The 15,956-nt window shown below is 50.7% G+C and overlaps 2 protein-coding genes and 1 non-coding gene across 6 annotated transcripts; 2 read left to right on the top strand and 1 right to left on the bottom strand.

The window, feature by feature from the left end:
• Positions 1-303: 303 nt before the first annotated feature.
• On the top strand, positions 304-901 carry LOC114695289 (small EDRK-rich factor 1-like). The gene is made up of 2 exons (XM_037208221.1): positions 304-315; positions 459-901. Exons 1-2 carry the CDS (start codon positions 304-306, stop codon positions 675-677), a joined length of 231 nt encoding a protein of 76 aa, XP_037064116.1. The 3' UTR covers positions 678-901.
• Positions 902-9,493: 8,592 nt separating this feature from the next.
• On the top strand, positions 9,494-14,635 carry Elof1 (elongation factor 1 homolog). 4 transcript variants are annotated; one of them, XM_037207675.1, is made up of 5 exons: positions 9,494-9,581; positions 13,047-13,181; positions 13,341-13,475; positions 13,609-13,679; positions 13,979-14,635. In XM_037207675.1, the coding sequence occupies exons 3-5, from the start codon at positions 13,360-13,362 to the stop codon at positions 14,041-14,043; spliced, it is 252 nt and encodes an 83-aa protein (XP_037063570.1). In that variant the 5' UTR covers positions 9,494-9,581; positions 13,047-13,181; positions 13,341-13,359; the 3' UTR covers positions 14,044-14,635. The 4 variants fall into 4 exon arrangements, with proteins under 4 accessions (XP_037063570.1, XP_028728374.1, XP_028728376.1 ...); XM_028872541.2 differs by having other exon boundaries at positions 13,047-13,108; XM_028872542.2 differs by having other exon boundaries at positions 9,544-9,581; positions 12,997-13,108.
• Positions 11,880-11,985, bottom strand: LOC114695313. Its single transcript, XR_003734832.1, has one exon. It is a non-coding gene; the product is annotated as a U6 spliceosomal RNA (small nuclear RNA).
• Positions 14,636-15,956: the final 1,321 nt, after the last annotated feature.

Consider the following 15,956-nt stretch of genomic DNA (forward strand, 5'->3'; position numbering starts at 1 on the left):
CAAGGCCAGCCTGGTCTACAGAGTGAGTTTCAGGGCTATAGTGAGACCATGTCTCAAGAATAAAGAAAGAAAGAAAAAAGGAGGCAGAGACAACGATGTGAGGAAAGAGAACAGACAGAAAGCCAGTCTGCCAGCTGCGAGAAGCCCAGTTCCTTTCTGTGGGGAATTGAGTAACACTGGCCCGAAGACATATTTGCCTAAGCCACTGGCCTGAGACAAGTCACACAAAGCACTCTCCTGGCAGTTTCAACTGTCACACCAGGAGAGACAGCAAGGATGCCGGGCTGTGGGCTGCCTGGCTGAATGAGCAACAAGGTACAGCAAGCATTTCATTGATGTTCCCTCCAGAGAGGAGCGTGGCAGAAGAGCTACCTCCGTGTGCTACTTCATGTTGACACTGTTGAACTTGAGACCAGCCAGAGTTACTGTTACAGTTAAGAAAGGGATCTTGAGGGCAGGACGCTGGCTCCAGGCAGGATGGTCCCCGCCTCGCAGGTGGAAATCAAAGAGAACTTGCCCGCCAGAAAAATATGAAAAAACCCCAGGAAATTAGCAAAGGAAAAAGAAAAGAGGATAGCTTGACTACCTCTCAGAGAAAGCAGAGGGACTCTGAGATCATGCAGCAAAAGCAGAAGATAGCCAATGAGAAGAAATCTATGCAGACAAGAGAAAAATGATGACTGGCTTTGTGGAAAACGCGGGTGCTATAGCCAGTGGGTGCATCATAAGCTCTAAGATCAGAATTTCTCAGAGTGACTAATCATTACATGTGTCATAACTTATCCTTATAAAACTGACTATTTTAAACTTTACTTTTCAGCCTTACTTAATATGATGTTTTAAGACCATTCTTCAAAGAATAAAGTACTGACCATGCATGTGAAAAAAAAAAAAAAAAAAAGAAAGGGATCTTGGGGCTGGGGATATGGCTCACAGGGCAAAGGTGCTTGCAGCCAAGCGTGACGACCCAATTTCCATCCCTGGAACACACATGGTGGAAAGAGGGAAGTAACTCACAGTGTTCTGACCTTCACTTGCACACAAAACTCCTATCCCTGCCAATAAAATATTCTGGGGTTTCTCTGTTTGTTTGCTTGCTTGCTTGCAAACAGTTTTTGCGATTGTTCATCTCCACAGCTCAGCCTGACTCAACTTTTTCTGTTTCCCTGAAGATATCGGACCCTACACAGCTGCTTGCAGACCTCCTCTGCTGAACCTGCCTGCCTTCTTGAACTCCCAGATAAAAAGCATGGCTGTCTTTCTCCCTTTCATCCATCTCCCTCCCCTCAGCCAGCTGTTGAGAGTTAGTTTTCTTGCCCTGTTATTTTCTCTCAGAAAACATGGCGTAGGAATGGAAGAAGGGATTCTTCACAGAGATGGCTTCCAGAGTTCACAAGGGAAGAAGTTACTCAACTCCAAATGACCCAGAACAGCACTCAAACCCGCACTGATGTTATCAGTCCTGTCCTCATGTTGCTTCCAGCACTTACAGGACATTCGCATTGTTTAAGGTTTCTTTCAGTCTATTGGCTGCTTTCAGAAAATGATTACCGCTGGGCGTGGTAATGCACGCCTTTGATCTCAGCACTTGGGAGGCAGAGGCAGGCAGATCTCTGTGAGTTCAAGGCCAGCCTGGTCTACAGAGATCTAGGACAGCTCAGACTGTTGCACAGAGAACCTGTCTCAAAAAAAAAAAAAAAGAAAGAAAGAAAGAAAGAAAGAAAAGAAAAGAAAAGAAAAAGAAAATGATTACCACACCCACTACACACACACACACACCACACTGCACATACACACACACCACACACACACACCACACACACACCATACACACACACACACCACACACACACACCACACCACACACACACCACTATTCTCGTCAGAGGCATGGAAGAGAACATGGTTTAAGACTAGACTAAAAGCTATGCACTCAATTTAGGCTGTAAAAACCCCTACCTGGGAAGGCTGTTTACATCGTCTTGAAACAGGTTAGATGAAAACAGGCTGAGTACACAGTGGAAGGTATTTTGACTACCTGTCTTGAATGATCTCAAGGCATACAATTAACTTAGCTGCAAGGCTTGCAAAAATTTCAGTCCCTTTGAAGGGAAGAGGTATTTTCAGAAGACGTATCACCACAAACCCCACTTCAAAACCAAACAAGTGTTTGACCCCCGCAGATGGTTACCTGGCTTGTCTATCAGAGCCAAAACACCCCCACCATGTGCCAGGTATGTTGAGAGTCCAAACTCCCCAGGAAGCTGAGGCAGGAGGATTCCTGGAGTCAGGAGTTCTACAACACTCTGGGCAGGCTTTGCTTGTTTTTGCTGTTGTTTTGTGGTCTTAGGGTTTTTTTGAGGGGGCAGCGTTGGGGTGGTTTTTTTGTTTTGTTTTGTTTTTCTGTGTGGCCCTGGCAGCCCTGGAACTCACTCTGTAGACCAGGCTGTAGATTTTTTATTTATGTGTGTATGTATGCAAACCTGTGTGGGAGTGACCACGGAGGCCAAAGGAGGGTGTTGGATCCCCTGGTGCCGGAGCTACAGGTAGCTGAGAAGCACCGGATGTGTGCACATGCCGAAACCAAGCTCAAGAGCCGTAAGCACTCCTAGGCTGAGTCATCTGATCTTGCTGTTTTATGAGACATACTCTCACTTTGTAGTCCAACCTGGTCTGGAGCTCACACTGCAGCCAAGCTGACCTTGAAGCCAAAGGGATCCTCTTGCCTCGGTGACTGACTGCTCTGTCTCTCTTGTTTCTTCAGTTTGTGTGTCTCTATGTACGCACGCATGTGTAGATGTGTGCATGTTTGGATGTGTACATGCGGCGGCCACGGTTCGGTGTTGGGTGTCTTCCTCAATTTCTCTATTTAAAATAGGCTTTCATATTTTATTTTTTGTTTGTGTGCTTGCAGGAATTTATATGCCCACATGCATGCAGGTGCCCAAGGAGAACAGCTCCCTTGAACTGGAGTTCCTGCAGCGGTGCTGGGAACCCAGGCCCTCTGCAAATGCAGCCAGCACTGAGCCATCTCTGACTTCAGCTTATTTCCTGAGGCGGGGTCTTTCATTGGAGCTGAAGCTTGCTGCTGCTGCTGCCGCCACCAGTCTGGCTGGCCAGCAAGTCCCGTGACCTTTCCGTCTTTGCCTCCTTTTGATGAGGTTACAGATGGGCATGGCCATGCCTGGGAGATCAAACATGTGTCTTCACGTTTTCAGGGAAAGCACTTTTCTGACTGAGTCTCATCCCTGGTCCCTGGTCTTGGTTTTTGAATTGTTATTTGTTTTTGGATTTTTGTTGTTTTGAGAGAGTCTCTCTTCAAATTCTTGACTGTCCCAGAACTCAGTATGTAGACCGGGCTGGCCTCACACTCAGAGCTCTGTCTGCCTCTGCCTCCTGAGTTTGGGGATTAAAGGTGTGGCACCCCGTGCCAGGCCTCCATGACCTTGTTTTGGGGGGTTGGGTGGTGAGATGACTTAGTCAGTAAGGGCACGTGCTGCCAAGCCTGACCGCCCAAATTGAAAGGAAAGAACGGACTCCTGAAAACTGTATAAATAAAAAATCTCATAGCAAGTGAGACCACACGCACACACACACACACACAATCTATACACATATGCATGCACAAACACACACAGATACACACACATCTGGTACACACACACACACACACACACACACACACACGCATGCAAACATCTATATACATATGCATGTACAAACACACACAGATACACACACATCTGGTATACACACACACAAATAAGTTGATGTAAAGCAAAAAAGTCAACTAGGTAGAGTGACATGTCTATAGCCAGCCTGGGCTACATGAGACCTTTGTCTTTAAAAAAAAAAAAAAAAATCACTTCTGACTCTACCCATGAGGCAAAGGCCAGACTCATCCCGATCCTCAGAGGCCATTACAGAGGCCCAGACAGGTCTCGGCACCATGTCTGTCTTGACTTGCTCTCTACTGTGGTGATAAACCGCTCTGAAAAGCAACATGAGGAGGGCAGGGTTTATTTGGCTTAAACATCTGGATCCCAGTCCACCACTGAAGAAGGTCAGGATCGGAGCAGCAGCAGGAGCCTCGAGGCAGTGCCGCACGCTGGCTTGCTGCAGTGGCTTTCTCATACACCCAGGACCATCTGCCCAGAGGTGGCTCCACCCCCAGCAGGCTGGGCCCTATCACATCAGTCAGTCATTAATCAAAAAAAATAAATAAATAAATAAAAAAAAAATTGCCCCGCAGGCTTGCCTACAGGCCAGTCTGGTGGAGGCATGTTCTCAGCTGGGGTTCCCTCTGTCCAGATGAGCCTAGTTTGTGTTGACCAAATCTACCCAGCACAGTCAGGTTGCCAACTAGCATGATTACAGCCCAGCTCAGTGTTAACCTCAACCATCCTGAAGCTCACGGCCACCGGCTTCTTCCCACTGACTCAGGGGCTTCTGGCGGTCAGAGCCCTGAATCAGCAGTCACCTTCACCCAGTGTCCCTGTTCCCAGGGTCCAGAAAAGGGAAGCAACACATTAAATGTCACATGAAAATGAGTGACAAGGGACTGCAAACCATGTTCCCCCCTCCACGAAGCACCAAATGCCACAAAGATTTCTCAGGCATGGAGAGGGACAGGGGTGGGGGGGTTGGGGGGGCTGTGCAGTGTCCAGCGACCACTTGTGGATAGTGAGAAAAACGCTGTTGCTTGCTCCTGCACTAGGAATGAAGCCCAGGGCCTTGCGCATGCCAGGCGAGCACTGAACCGGACAATACACACTCGCGTTTGTTTCCTTAGACAGGGTCTCACTATGCAGACCAGCAGGCCTCAAACTCCGAGAGCTCACCAGCCTCTGCCTCCCGGGTGCCACCACGCCCAGCTTATTATTACGGCTGTTGTGTGTGGGTGTGTGTGTGATGTGTGTGTGCACATATACCATGGCACACACATGGAAGTCAGAGAACAACCTGCAGGAATTGGTTCTCTTCTTCCACCACAGGCTCGGGATTGAACTCCAGGCACCAGGCTTGCAGGGCAACCCTGTTTACCTGTGGGGCCACCTCACCACCCATGGTTGGCTTTTTGAGGCAAGATCTCACTGGATAGCTTAGGCTTTACTAAAGTCCACTGTGTAGCTAGGCTGGCCTCTGTTTGTGAAGATGTTCCTGCTTCCACATCCTGAGCGATGAGATTAAAGGAGTGAGTCACCACGCCTATCTTAGATTTTTTTTTTTTTAATTTGGAGACAGGGTCCAAGTGGCCCAGGTTGACCTTGAACTTTGAGCCTCTTGCTTCAGCCTCCACAGCAGCTGGGTGGGATAGCAGGGCTACAGCACTAAGCCAGGCTAGGACATTGTCCTGTTTTAATTATATGACTTTATTTATTTTGACAGGGTCTCTCTATGTAGCCCATCCTGGCCTCTGACTCAAGGTAATCCTCCTGTCTCAGCCTCCTGAGCTGGGATTACAGGTATTTTCAACCATGCTAGGCTTTTGATACCTTCTCACCACAAGGAATGTGAGGCTGGACCCTTGGCCAGCCACCATGGCCCACGTTATATTCATTTCTTTTCCTGCCGATGTGATAAACTATCTTACTTAAAGCAACTTCAGAAGGAAGGGTTTCTTCTGGCTCCCGATCCCAGGGTTGATCCACGGTGATGGGGAAGGCACAGAGGAGGAGGAGGAGGAGGAGGAGGAGGAGGAGGAGGCGGCGGCGGCGGCGGCGGCGGCGGCGGCGGCAACTCAAGGCAGCTGGTCACATTCTTTTGCAGTCAGAGGGTGATGAAGGCTGGTGCTCGGACGTTTTTTCCTTTTTATTTAGTCCAGGACCGCAGCCAGGGAATGGTGCCGCCCACAGTCTGCCCACTTCCATTAACCTAATCTAGACCATCCTTCCAGAGGTGACCAGAGGCTTGTCCCTGCCAATCTAGATCCTATCTAGAGCTGACAAAAGCTGACAAGGACAGCTACTGAAACAGGCGTTTTGCATCTGTGCCTTGACCATTAGAAGAAATAAGACAGCAAGCACAGGGTAACATGCATTCTAGAACTAGCAAAGATCTTGTCTCTGCCTTCTGAGTGCTGGGATTTTTATTTTTATTTGTATTTTGAGACAGGCTTTCTCTGTGTAGTTTTGTTGCTTGTCCTTGATCTCGCTCTGTAGACCAGGCTGGCCTCGAACCCACAGAGATCCGCTTGGCTCTGCCTCCTGAGTGCTGGAATTAAAGGTTTGAGCCACCACAGTCAGGCGAGTGCTGGGATTTTAGGCCTGAACCACTACACTACACTTGTGTGAGTTGGAGCCGCCAACACTGGGAAATGTCTTCAGGAAAGGCAGTTTCAAGGATGACACCGCCCCCTGTAGGACATCTTGGAGACCATCCGCTCTGAATAAATACCTCAAGTTGTTTCTGGAAACACACTAAAGAAATAACTCTTGTTAAGGTCCCCAGGAGCAAACACGTACCAGACTCAAGAGTTAGCATGTTTCCTTTATTCTCTTCAAAGCATGAGTAACGTGGCACAGCTAAGCACTTCCCCCTACCGTGTGTGTGTGTGTGTGTGTGTGTGTGTGTGTGTGTGTGTGTGTGTCTGAGCCATCCTGATGGCCAGTAGCCTTTAATAAGAGAAAAAGAAGTATGTGTCCCACGCATGTCTGTGAGGGTCTGCATGTGGAGGCCAGCCAGCCCTCCTTAATTGCTCTCCGCCTTATAAATCAAGGCAGGGTCTCTCTTGAACCCAGAGCTCACCTCTCGTAGCCAGCGAGCTTGCTCCGGGCATCCTGTCTCCACCTCCTGCAGGCTGGGATTACAAGTGGGGAACCACACCCATCTGGCATTTATGCAAGTGCTGGGCAGTCAAACTCCAATCCTCAAGCTCGCCCCAAAAGTATTTTACCTGCTGAGTCCTCTCGTCAGCCTCTACCCCATGCTTATCCTTGGTTTCTTCCCTGTGAGCTCCTGGCCTCCTTCCCCTGAGGGCAGCACCTGGAGCTCTGCCAAGGACAGCCCTCCAGTCATCACCTCTGCCTGTTCCGTTCTTCCTGGGGCTCCTCTTCCAACCGGAGCGTCGGCCTACCTGACCCCAAGCCTCCTCTATCTTTTCAGATTATCTGGCAACTTCTGCCACCATCAAATGTTCTGAGCTCCAGATGCCCCTCTCTGCTGCACAGAAGTTTTATAATCTACCCCTCATGTCATAGTCTTTGATACACTGCAGGAAATATGAATTTGTGCCTCTAATTCCAGAAACGGTTTGGCTTTATACCTCAATTTCTAGATGTATAAAGTTCTTCTGTTCCCATTAACACTGGCCCACCTGAGGCCACAATCCATTCAGCTACTGCAACGACTTTCAAACTGTTCTTCCAGCTCTCAACCCCGTCTAGCTCCCTCCAGCAGCTAGAGTGGCCTTAAAGGGGGGGCGGTCTTTGTAGCCCAGGCAGTTCTCAAACTCAATTTGTAGCTGTATTAGTCAGGGTTCTCTAGAATCACAGACCTTATGGAATGCCTCTCCCCAACCCCCTTTCCCCGTCTCTCTTTCTCCATATATATGGAGATTTATTGGAATGACTTACAGGCTGCAGTCTAGTTAATCCGACAATGGCTAGCTGTGAATGGTAAGTTCAAGAATCTAGTAGTTGTAGGGGCATGGAGAGATGGCTCAAGAGGCTAAAAGCGCTGGCTGCTCTTCCAGAGGATCTGAGTTCAATTCCCAACAACCACATGGTGGTTCACAGCTATTTTGTTTATTCAAGACAGGGTCTCTCTGTGTAGCTTTGGAGCCTGTTCTGGAACTTGCTTTGTAGACCAGGCCAGCCTTAAACTCACAGAGATCCGCCTGCCTCTGCCTCCCGAGTGCTGGGATTAAAGGCGTGCGCCACCACCGCCCAGGCTCACAGCTATCTATAATGAGATCTGGTGTCCTCTTCTGGCGTTCAGGTATTCATATAGGCAGAACACTGTATATATAATGAATAAATCTTTTAAAAAATTGTCTTGTGGCCAGGTGGTGGTGGTGGCGGCGGCGGCGGCGGCGGCGGCGGCGGCGGCGGCGGCGGCGCACGCCTTTAATCCCAGCACTCGGGAGGCAGAGCCATGCTGATCTACAGAGCGAGATCCAGGAAAGGCACAAAGCTACACAGAGAAATCCTGTCTCGAAAAACAAAAACACAAAACAAAAAAAAAAATTGTCTTGTAAAATACATTAAGAAAGAAAAGAACCTAGTAGTTGCTCAGTCTCACAAGATTGGGTGTCTCAGCTGGTCTTGAATTAGGCTCCATGTCAGAGAAGGAATAGATTCCCTAACAAGGTGAGGGGAGGCAGGCAAAGATCAAAATCTTCCTTCTTCCACATCCTTATATAGATTTCCAGCAGAAGGTATGGCCCAGATAAAAGGTGTGTCTTCCCACCTCAAGATTTGGATTAAAGGTGTTTGTTTGTCTTCCCACCTCAAGATCCAAATCAAAGCTGTGTTTTCCAGCCTCAAAGGTCTGGACTGGAAATGGACTCATCCACTTCAAACCACACAAAAAAACTTCTCACAGGCGTGCCCTCCATTTCTGGACTGTAGTTCATTCCAGATATAGCCAAGTTGACAACCAGAATAGCCTTCACAATAGCCAAGAATGACCTTGAATTTATTTATTTGTTTTTGAAACAGGGTTTCTCTGTGTGGTCCTGGCTGTCCTGTAACTCGCTCGGTAGACTAAGCAGGCCTAGAACTCGGGAGATCTACCTGCCTCTGCCTCCTGAGTGCTTAAAGAAGTGAACCACCACCTCCGGGCTCGACTCTGAATTTTTCTTTTTCTTTCTTTCTTTTTTTTTTTTTTGTTTGTTTGTTTTTTGAGCTTTGTGCCTTTCCTGGAACACACTCTGTAGCCCAGGCTGGCCTCGAACTCACAGAGATCCGCCTGCCTCTGCCTCCGGAGTGCTGGGATTAAAGGCGTGCGCCACCACCGCCCGTCTCGACTTTGAATTTCTAATCCTCCTATCTCCACCTCCTCGGTGCCGGGATTACAGACGATCAGGGTCAGGGCTGGGGTACTTTTTGCTTTGCACTAGCATATATTAATCCCACACAGTGGGTTTCCCTGTGCCGTCTTCCCGTGTGTATCTAATGTACTTTGACCATGTTGAACCCGCACCCGTTCCCTCGCCCCCGCTGACGGCCTTCCTCTTTCCGACTGGTCTCCCTAGGGCTAGGATATTTGAGCGTGGAGGTTGGGAAAACGCAGGCGCGCTGCCGCGGGGAGAAGACGGCGAGAGGAGTCCAGGAGATGGCGGTCCCGGACGAGGACCTTAACCGGGGAATCGTACAGACCGACAGACAGCGCGTCACCGCGAGCGGACCGAACATCCGCCGCTCCAGGGCGCTCGCTGGGAACCCGCTGGAGCGCATGCGCTGCACAGACGTCGCGCGCGCGCAGAGGCCGGCAGTTGAAGGAGGCGGGGTCTGCACGATCATTCACTCGGCTGCGGAGTAGGCGGGAAACCAAAGCGACATATTTCCGCTTCCGTCAGGGGCCGGAAGTTAGCGTCTCCCGGGTGAAGCGGCTTGGGCTGCGAGGCAGGGCTGGTCCAGGTAGGTGCGGGGTCCCGGGCGCTGGGCCGGGCGGTGCCGGGTGCGCTTGTCTAGATCACCCGCCGGGTGTGGAGCCGAGGCCGGGGCATGGCTCTGCGGACGGACGGCCGTGTGTGAGGGGCCTGAGCACCGGCCCCCCGCAGCCCGGCGAGCGGCCGCGCCACCGAAGCCGGGGGAGGCTGATGGCGCCGCCGCGCCCCCTTCCCGCCACCCCGGTTGTCTCGAGACGTCACGGCTTGTTCGCCGGTGGGATGGGATCCTGGGGCCACACACAGATTCGGAAACTCGGATGCCTTCAACAAGTGGTTCTTAAGTGCTTGAGGTGTACACGGTGCGTGCTGGGGACCGAGCCGTGGCCAAGTGAAATCCCCCCTCGGAGATGGACGGGCAGGGTTGCAGACGCTGGGCGACCTATAAGGAGTTTAAGGGCTAGGGAGTTTGTTTGTTTTGCATGGTGTATGTGAGTGTCCAGAGGACAGCTTGCAGGAGTCGGTGCTCTCCTTTCACCGTGAGGGTCCAGGGCATTGAGCTCAGGCTGTCAGACTTGGCAACCAGCATCTTTACCTGCCGAGCCATCCTGCTTACCCTGTTCTGAAAGTTTTAGAAATCTTCATGTGTACTATGTGTCTGTGTACAGAGGTTAGCGGACAACTTGCGGGGTACATCCTCTCTTTCCACCTTTACGTGGGTTCCGGGGACCAAATTCAGTTTGTCAGGCGTGGCAGCAGTGCCTGTCCCAGCCGAGACAGGATCGACCAAGGTGGCCCGAGATGGCCTGGGGAAGCTCTGTGATTCCGTTGTAGGTGGTTGCCAGGGCCAGACTGGAGGGGAAACTGGACAGCTGCGGGTCCAGACTACACGCCAGCCATCCTTCCAGGTCCGGGGTCCGGCCCATACTTTCCTCTTGGGCATCTCATACTCTATTCCTGTTGCTCCTAGAGCTTCCGCCATTCTCTCTGGGGTAAAACAGTGAGAAAACGCTTTATCTGCCTCAGACCCTTTGCAGTTCTCTCTCTTCCTGGATTTCTTGTATCAAAGCTGCCTTTTGTCGTCATCCAGGCTTCATCCTAAATGACTCACTCCGCCTTCACCCAAAGTAGCCCCGTCTCAGAAACTTTGATTTAATTCTGATAACCTCATAGTGATCTTTAAGATTCATCCAGTTGTGAGATTTCTTGTTAAGAGCTTGTCTTCTGCCAGTGGCGGTAGTGGCAGCACCGCTCGCCTTTAATCCCAGCACGCCTTTAATCCCAGCACTCAGGAGGCACAGGCAGGTGGATCTCTGTGAGTTCGAGGCCAGCCTGGTCTACAGAGTGAGATCCAGGAAAGGCGCAAAGCTACACAGAGAAATCCTGTCTCAAAAAACAGAGAGAGAGAGAGAGAGAGAAAGAGAGAGCGCTTGTCGTCTGTAACTATTAATACAGATCTTTTGAATATTCATTTGTTTTTATCTTATGTGTATGGATGCACCACATGCGTGCAGTGTCCTAGGAAGCCAGAGAAGGCATCAGATCCTGGAACTGGAGTTACAGGCAGTTGTGAGCCACCATGTGGGTGCTGGGAATTGAACCTGGGTCAGCCCCATTGTTTTGGATTTGTGAGACAGTCTGTGGTCTCCAACTCATGACAACATCCTGCCTCAGCCTACCAAGTGCTGGGGTTGCATTTCAAGCCAACATGCATGGTTTGGTTTTGTTGTTCCGTTTTGGTCTGCTGTACTGAGTAGCTCAGGCTGGCTGAACATGTGGCAATCCTCCTTCTTCTGCCACTTTGGAGCTAGGATTCCGGAGTGAGCCAGTGCGGCTCAATGAAGCCCCCAGGAACTGAATCTTGAAAGCAGTGGCTTGGGCAGGACGGCCCCTAGAGCAGTGGTCCCCGCCCTTCCCAGTGCTGCGACCTTTTAGTACAGCTCCTCATGCTGTGGGGACCCCAGCCATGGGATTGTTTCGTTGCTGACTCATGACTATAATTTTGCTACTGCTGTGAATCATAATGTAAATATCTGATATGCAACCCTGAGATCCACAGGTTGAGGACCACTACCCTAGAGCCTTCTATTCGCTAGACTACTGCCAGCCGAATTCACCCAGTTTTCACGTTGCCTGGCAGTAGTGGTGCATATCTTTAATCCCATAACTCAGGGGGCAGAGCCAGGCTGATTGCGGCTCTCTGAGTTCCAGGACAGCCTGGGATACACAGAGGAACTCTGTCTCCAAAAACAAACAAACAACAACAACAAAAAAAACCCAAAAAAATGTATTAACACAGATCTTTAAAATTTTATTGTAGTTTGTGTATATATAGATGTTTTGCCTTTTGAATTTGCCTGTCTTAAAAATTCTCAGGGGCCATGCTAATCTTCTCTGTATCGTTCCAGTTTTAGTGTATGTGCTGCCAAAGGGAGTTTGCCTTTTTTTTAAGATGGTAACTTTGAACTTATTTTGTTGCCCAAGATGGTCTCCAGCTTTCAGTAATCACAAAGCCCAAAAAATGGCACTGCCTTCCTTTAGGGTGGGTCTTCCCATGTCATTAACCTAATCAAGATGGTTGGCGTGCCCAGACTCCCACAAGTGATCTAGAGTCTGTCAAGTCCATAATCAGTATTAACATGACAGTGTCGGGGAAACCTGGGCGTGGCAGGCAGCTCATGCCTACTGTCCGAGCTCTTGGGAGGATCAGGGGTTAAAGTCATTCTCTGATATTTGAGAATGGAGACCATGTTTGGTTTTGAGTTTGTTTCTGTTTCTTTGTGAGGTGGGGGTTGAGACAAGAGCTCTCAATGTAGCCCTGGCTTTCCTAGAACTCACTCCATAGACCATGACTCGCCTGCCTCTGCCTCCTGGGTGTTAGGATTAAAGGTGCTGCCGACACTGCCCTGCTTGCTTGCTTGCTTTCTTTCTTTCTTTCTTTCTTTCTTTCTTTTTTTTTTTTTTTTTAAGAGAGCGAAAGACCCACAAATTTATCAGTTATCTGGGCCTTTCCTCCCAACCTCTACGTCCCCATCACAGCTCTGGGCACCACCCAAACACGACTGTCACTTGTTCAGTTGGTTTGTTTCCTGTCTCACTCACTGCCACCCTACTCCCATCCCACCCCCCACCCCCAAAAAAAACCCAGTCCTGCTTGAGACTTTGTACTCGGGATCAGGGGAGGCACACGTCCTAGGTCGTGCATGTGGAGGTCAGAGGGCTAGTGTTTGGGGAGTCTGTCCACACCTTCCATCATGTTTTGTCCCTAGCCAGCAAGCTCCCGAACGATTCTCCTGTTTCTGCCTGCCGTCCCCACGCAGAGTGCCGGGTCACAGATAGGAAGCGCTGTGCCTGGCTTTTGTGTAGGTTCTGGGCTTGGACTAGCATCCTCAGCTTGACTTCATCGTTAGTCGCTCTCTGGACTCAACTCCTGCCTCCCTCAACAGGCTGCGCTCACTGTGCTGAGTACCTTCCTTCTGTCCTGTTTTTTCTGCAGTCGGCCGTCCACCCCTACCTTCTGAGCACAGAGATCTTAAGTGACCTACCTAGAGTCACACAGTAAGTTGAGAAACCAAGGTTAAAGGCTGTTCTCAGCCCAGAGTGTACACAGGGACGGACGGCTGTGCCTAAGGTCAGGAGCCTGGGTTCCTCGGGTAGAAGCCTGCATGTCCTAGTGTACATCTTCCTTTCTCCATGGGCCACTGCTGGTCCTCCAGCCTGCCTCCAGAGAATGGAGGTAGAGAGTGGCCGGCTTCCACCAGCTTCTGACCCGTCCTCCTCTGCCCCACAGGTTTCATCCCCCTGTAGCCATGGGACGAAGGAAGTCTAAACGGAAGCCACCCCCCAAGAAGAAGATGACAGGGACCCTGGAGACCCAGTTCACTTGCCCCTTCTGCAACCATGAGAAGTCCTGTGACGTGAAAATGTAAGTGGGTGGTTAGGGTGGCCTCCAGGCCTCTGTCCCGCCTTGTTCACCCCGGCCTTCCTGCTGGCAGGGTTGCCCCACAGGACAGGCTCAGGGTGTGTTTCTCATGCATCCTTCCACCTTGCCATTGCAGGGACCGAGCTCGCAACACTGGAGTGATCTCCTGTACCGTGTGCCTAGAGGAATTCCAGACACCCATCACATGTATCCTTGGAAAGTCATCTGCTCCCCGGAGAATGGGGGACGTGGGTGTGAGTCGGGGCTGTCCTGACCTGCTCAAGAGCTGGTAACCAAAGACACGGAACTGTCGGTCACTCCTGCTGCTCTGGCCCCGTGGCCAGTTCTAGAGCCACTGCCCCCTGGGGGGATGGACCTTGTCTACTGACTCAACACTAAGTACAAGGCCCAGGGCAGGCAGGGGTCTGATTGGACCTGTCAGAGCAGAAATGTGCTCAGGAGGGGCGGGCTTCATGGCCACAAATCATCCTTGACCCGCATTTCAGATCTGTCAGAGCCAGTGGATGTGTACAGCGATTGGATAGACGCCTGCGAGGCAGCCAATCAGTAGCAATATCAAGGACCTGCCCCTCAGCAGTCCCCGACTTGGGTACCAATCCAGAGACATTCCAGGGCTCCAGGGTGTAGGTCCAGGACTGTGACAGCCCTCCCTCTGTGTGTGGAGTGGATGTGAATGAGGAGACGTGCGTGTGGCTGCAGACGTGGCTGTAATGGTGGCTGTGACTGCTTGTAGGTTGGGTGGAGGTGAGGGGTTGCTGGTCTGTCTCACCATGCTGCCCAGGGTGGCCTCAAACTTGAGAACCTGTGCCTCAAATGACTCAGCCCTTCAGCCCACACCCCGGCCCCAAGCTTTAGGTTCCTGGCTCCTCTGGTGACAGTTTCCTGACATCTCAGGCAAGGAATAGCTGTGGGACCTCCAGTCTCCTCAGCCACCTCACCAGCGCCTTGCCCAGGGGAACTGGACTTCTTCCCATCCTTCCCAGCCTGTGGCCTGGGAGTCAAGGCTACAGACCAACCAGGTCCTTCGGCTGGGCTTTGCCGGGGAGCCCGTTTGCCTGCTCATTTGCTCTTGTAGAAAAGGTAGGGGCTGGTTCTGGGACAGCTGTCACTCACAAGCCTGTCAATAAAGCAGCCCGTGTGGATCCCTGGCTCTGTGCTTTCTTGGGTTATGAGGTCCCAGTGCCAGAAAGAGAAGTGGGATTTGGGGCTAAGGCACTCAGAAAAGATCCTAGTCAGTTTTTCAAACTGTTCTTCTGTTTTCTTTGTGAGGGCAGGGTTAGTAGTGATTGGGAGTGGTGGGTCTCATATACCAGGCTGACCTTGAACTTGCTATGAATCTGAGAGTGGCCTTGAATTCCTGATCCCCTGCCTTTGTGTCCCAGGACTAAGAACTACCACACCTCGTTCATTTGGTTCTGGGGATCAGACCCAGGGCTTTGTGCGTATTAGACAAAATACTCTACCAACTGAGGTACATTCTCAGTTCTTGGTCGTAGGTGGTTGGTTTTTTGTTTTGTTTTTTGCCTTTGTTTTTGTTTGTGTTGTTGTTTTTATTTGTTTTGTGTGTGTGTGTGTGTGTGTGTTTCCGGAGCATGGATGTTAACGCAGGATTTTACTGTGTGAACCAGGCTGGCCTCATGCTTGGAGACTGCTTGTCTCTGCCCCAAGTGCTAGGATGTGTGTGTGTGTGTGTGTGTGTGCGCGCGCTGCGCGCACGCGCGCACACCATCCCACCCAACCAGTGGTGGTGTTTGAGACAAACCGTACAGCTCAGGAACCTCTCAAATCCATCCTTCTGCCCCAGCCTTCTAAGTGGCAGAATTACAGAGGCTAAAACATAATTGGCCGGGCGGCGGTGGTGCATGCCTGTGCACACCTTTAATCCAGCACTTGGGAGGCAGAGGCAGGCTAATCTCTGAGTTCAAGTCCAGCCTGTTCTACAGAGCGAGTTCCAAGACAGCCAAAGATATACAAAGAAACCCTCCCTCAGAAAACAAATAATAACAATAATAATATTGCATAATTGGACGGTTCTGGGTGCACGGCACATCAGTGGACCAGACAGACACCTGGCTTTGTGTTTGCAGCAGTCAGTGAAAACCATAGAGATGGCTGGGGAGATAGTTCAGTCAGATACAAGCAGATCCTGGGCTTGCCACCAGACAGCCTAGCCTTTGGCTAGTTCCAGGCCAGTGAGAGACCCTGTCTCAAAAGCATGATTGGGCTGGGCATGGTAGCACAAGCTTTTAAAGATTGGTTTTTTAATTACATATGGGTGGGTGTGTCTGCTTGTGGGCTTGTGTGTGAGCGAGGGCCTGGAGAAGAGAGGCATTGGTTCTCCTGGAGCTGGGAATTAGAGGAGTCTGAGTGACCTGGTGTGAGGACTAAGAACTGAACTCAGGTCCTCTGCAAGAACAGCAAGTGCTCTTAACCTCTGAGCCATGTCTTGGCACTCAGGAGGGA

This window comes from Peromyscus leucopus, chromosome 7 (assembly GCF_004664715.2).
Source record: "Peromyscus leucopus breed LL Stock chromosome 7, UCI_PerLeu_2.1, whole genome shotgun sequence".
Taxonomy (NCBI): Eukaryota; Metazoa; Chordata; class Mammalia; order Rodentia; family Cricetidae; genus Peromyscus; species Peromyscus leucopus.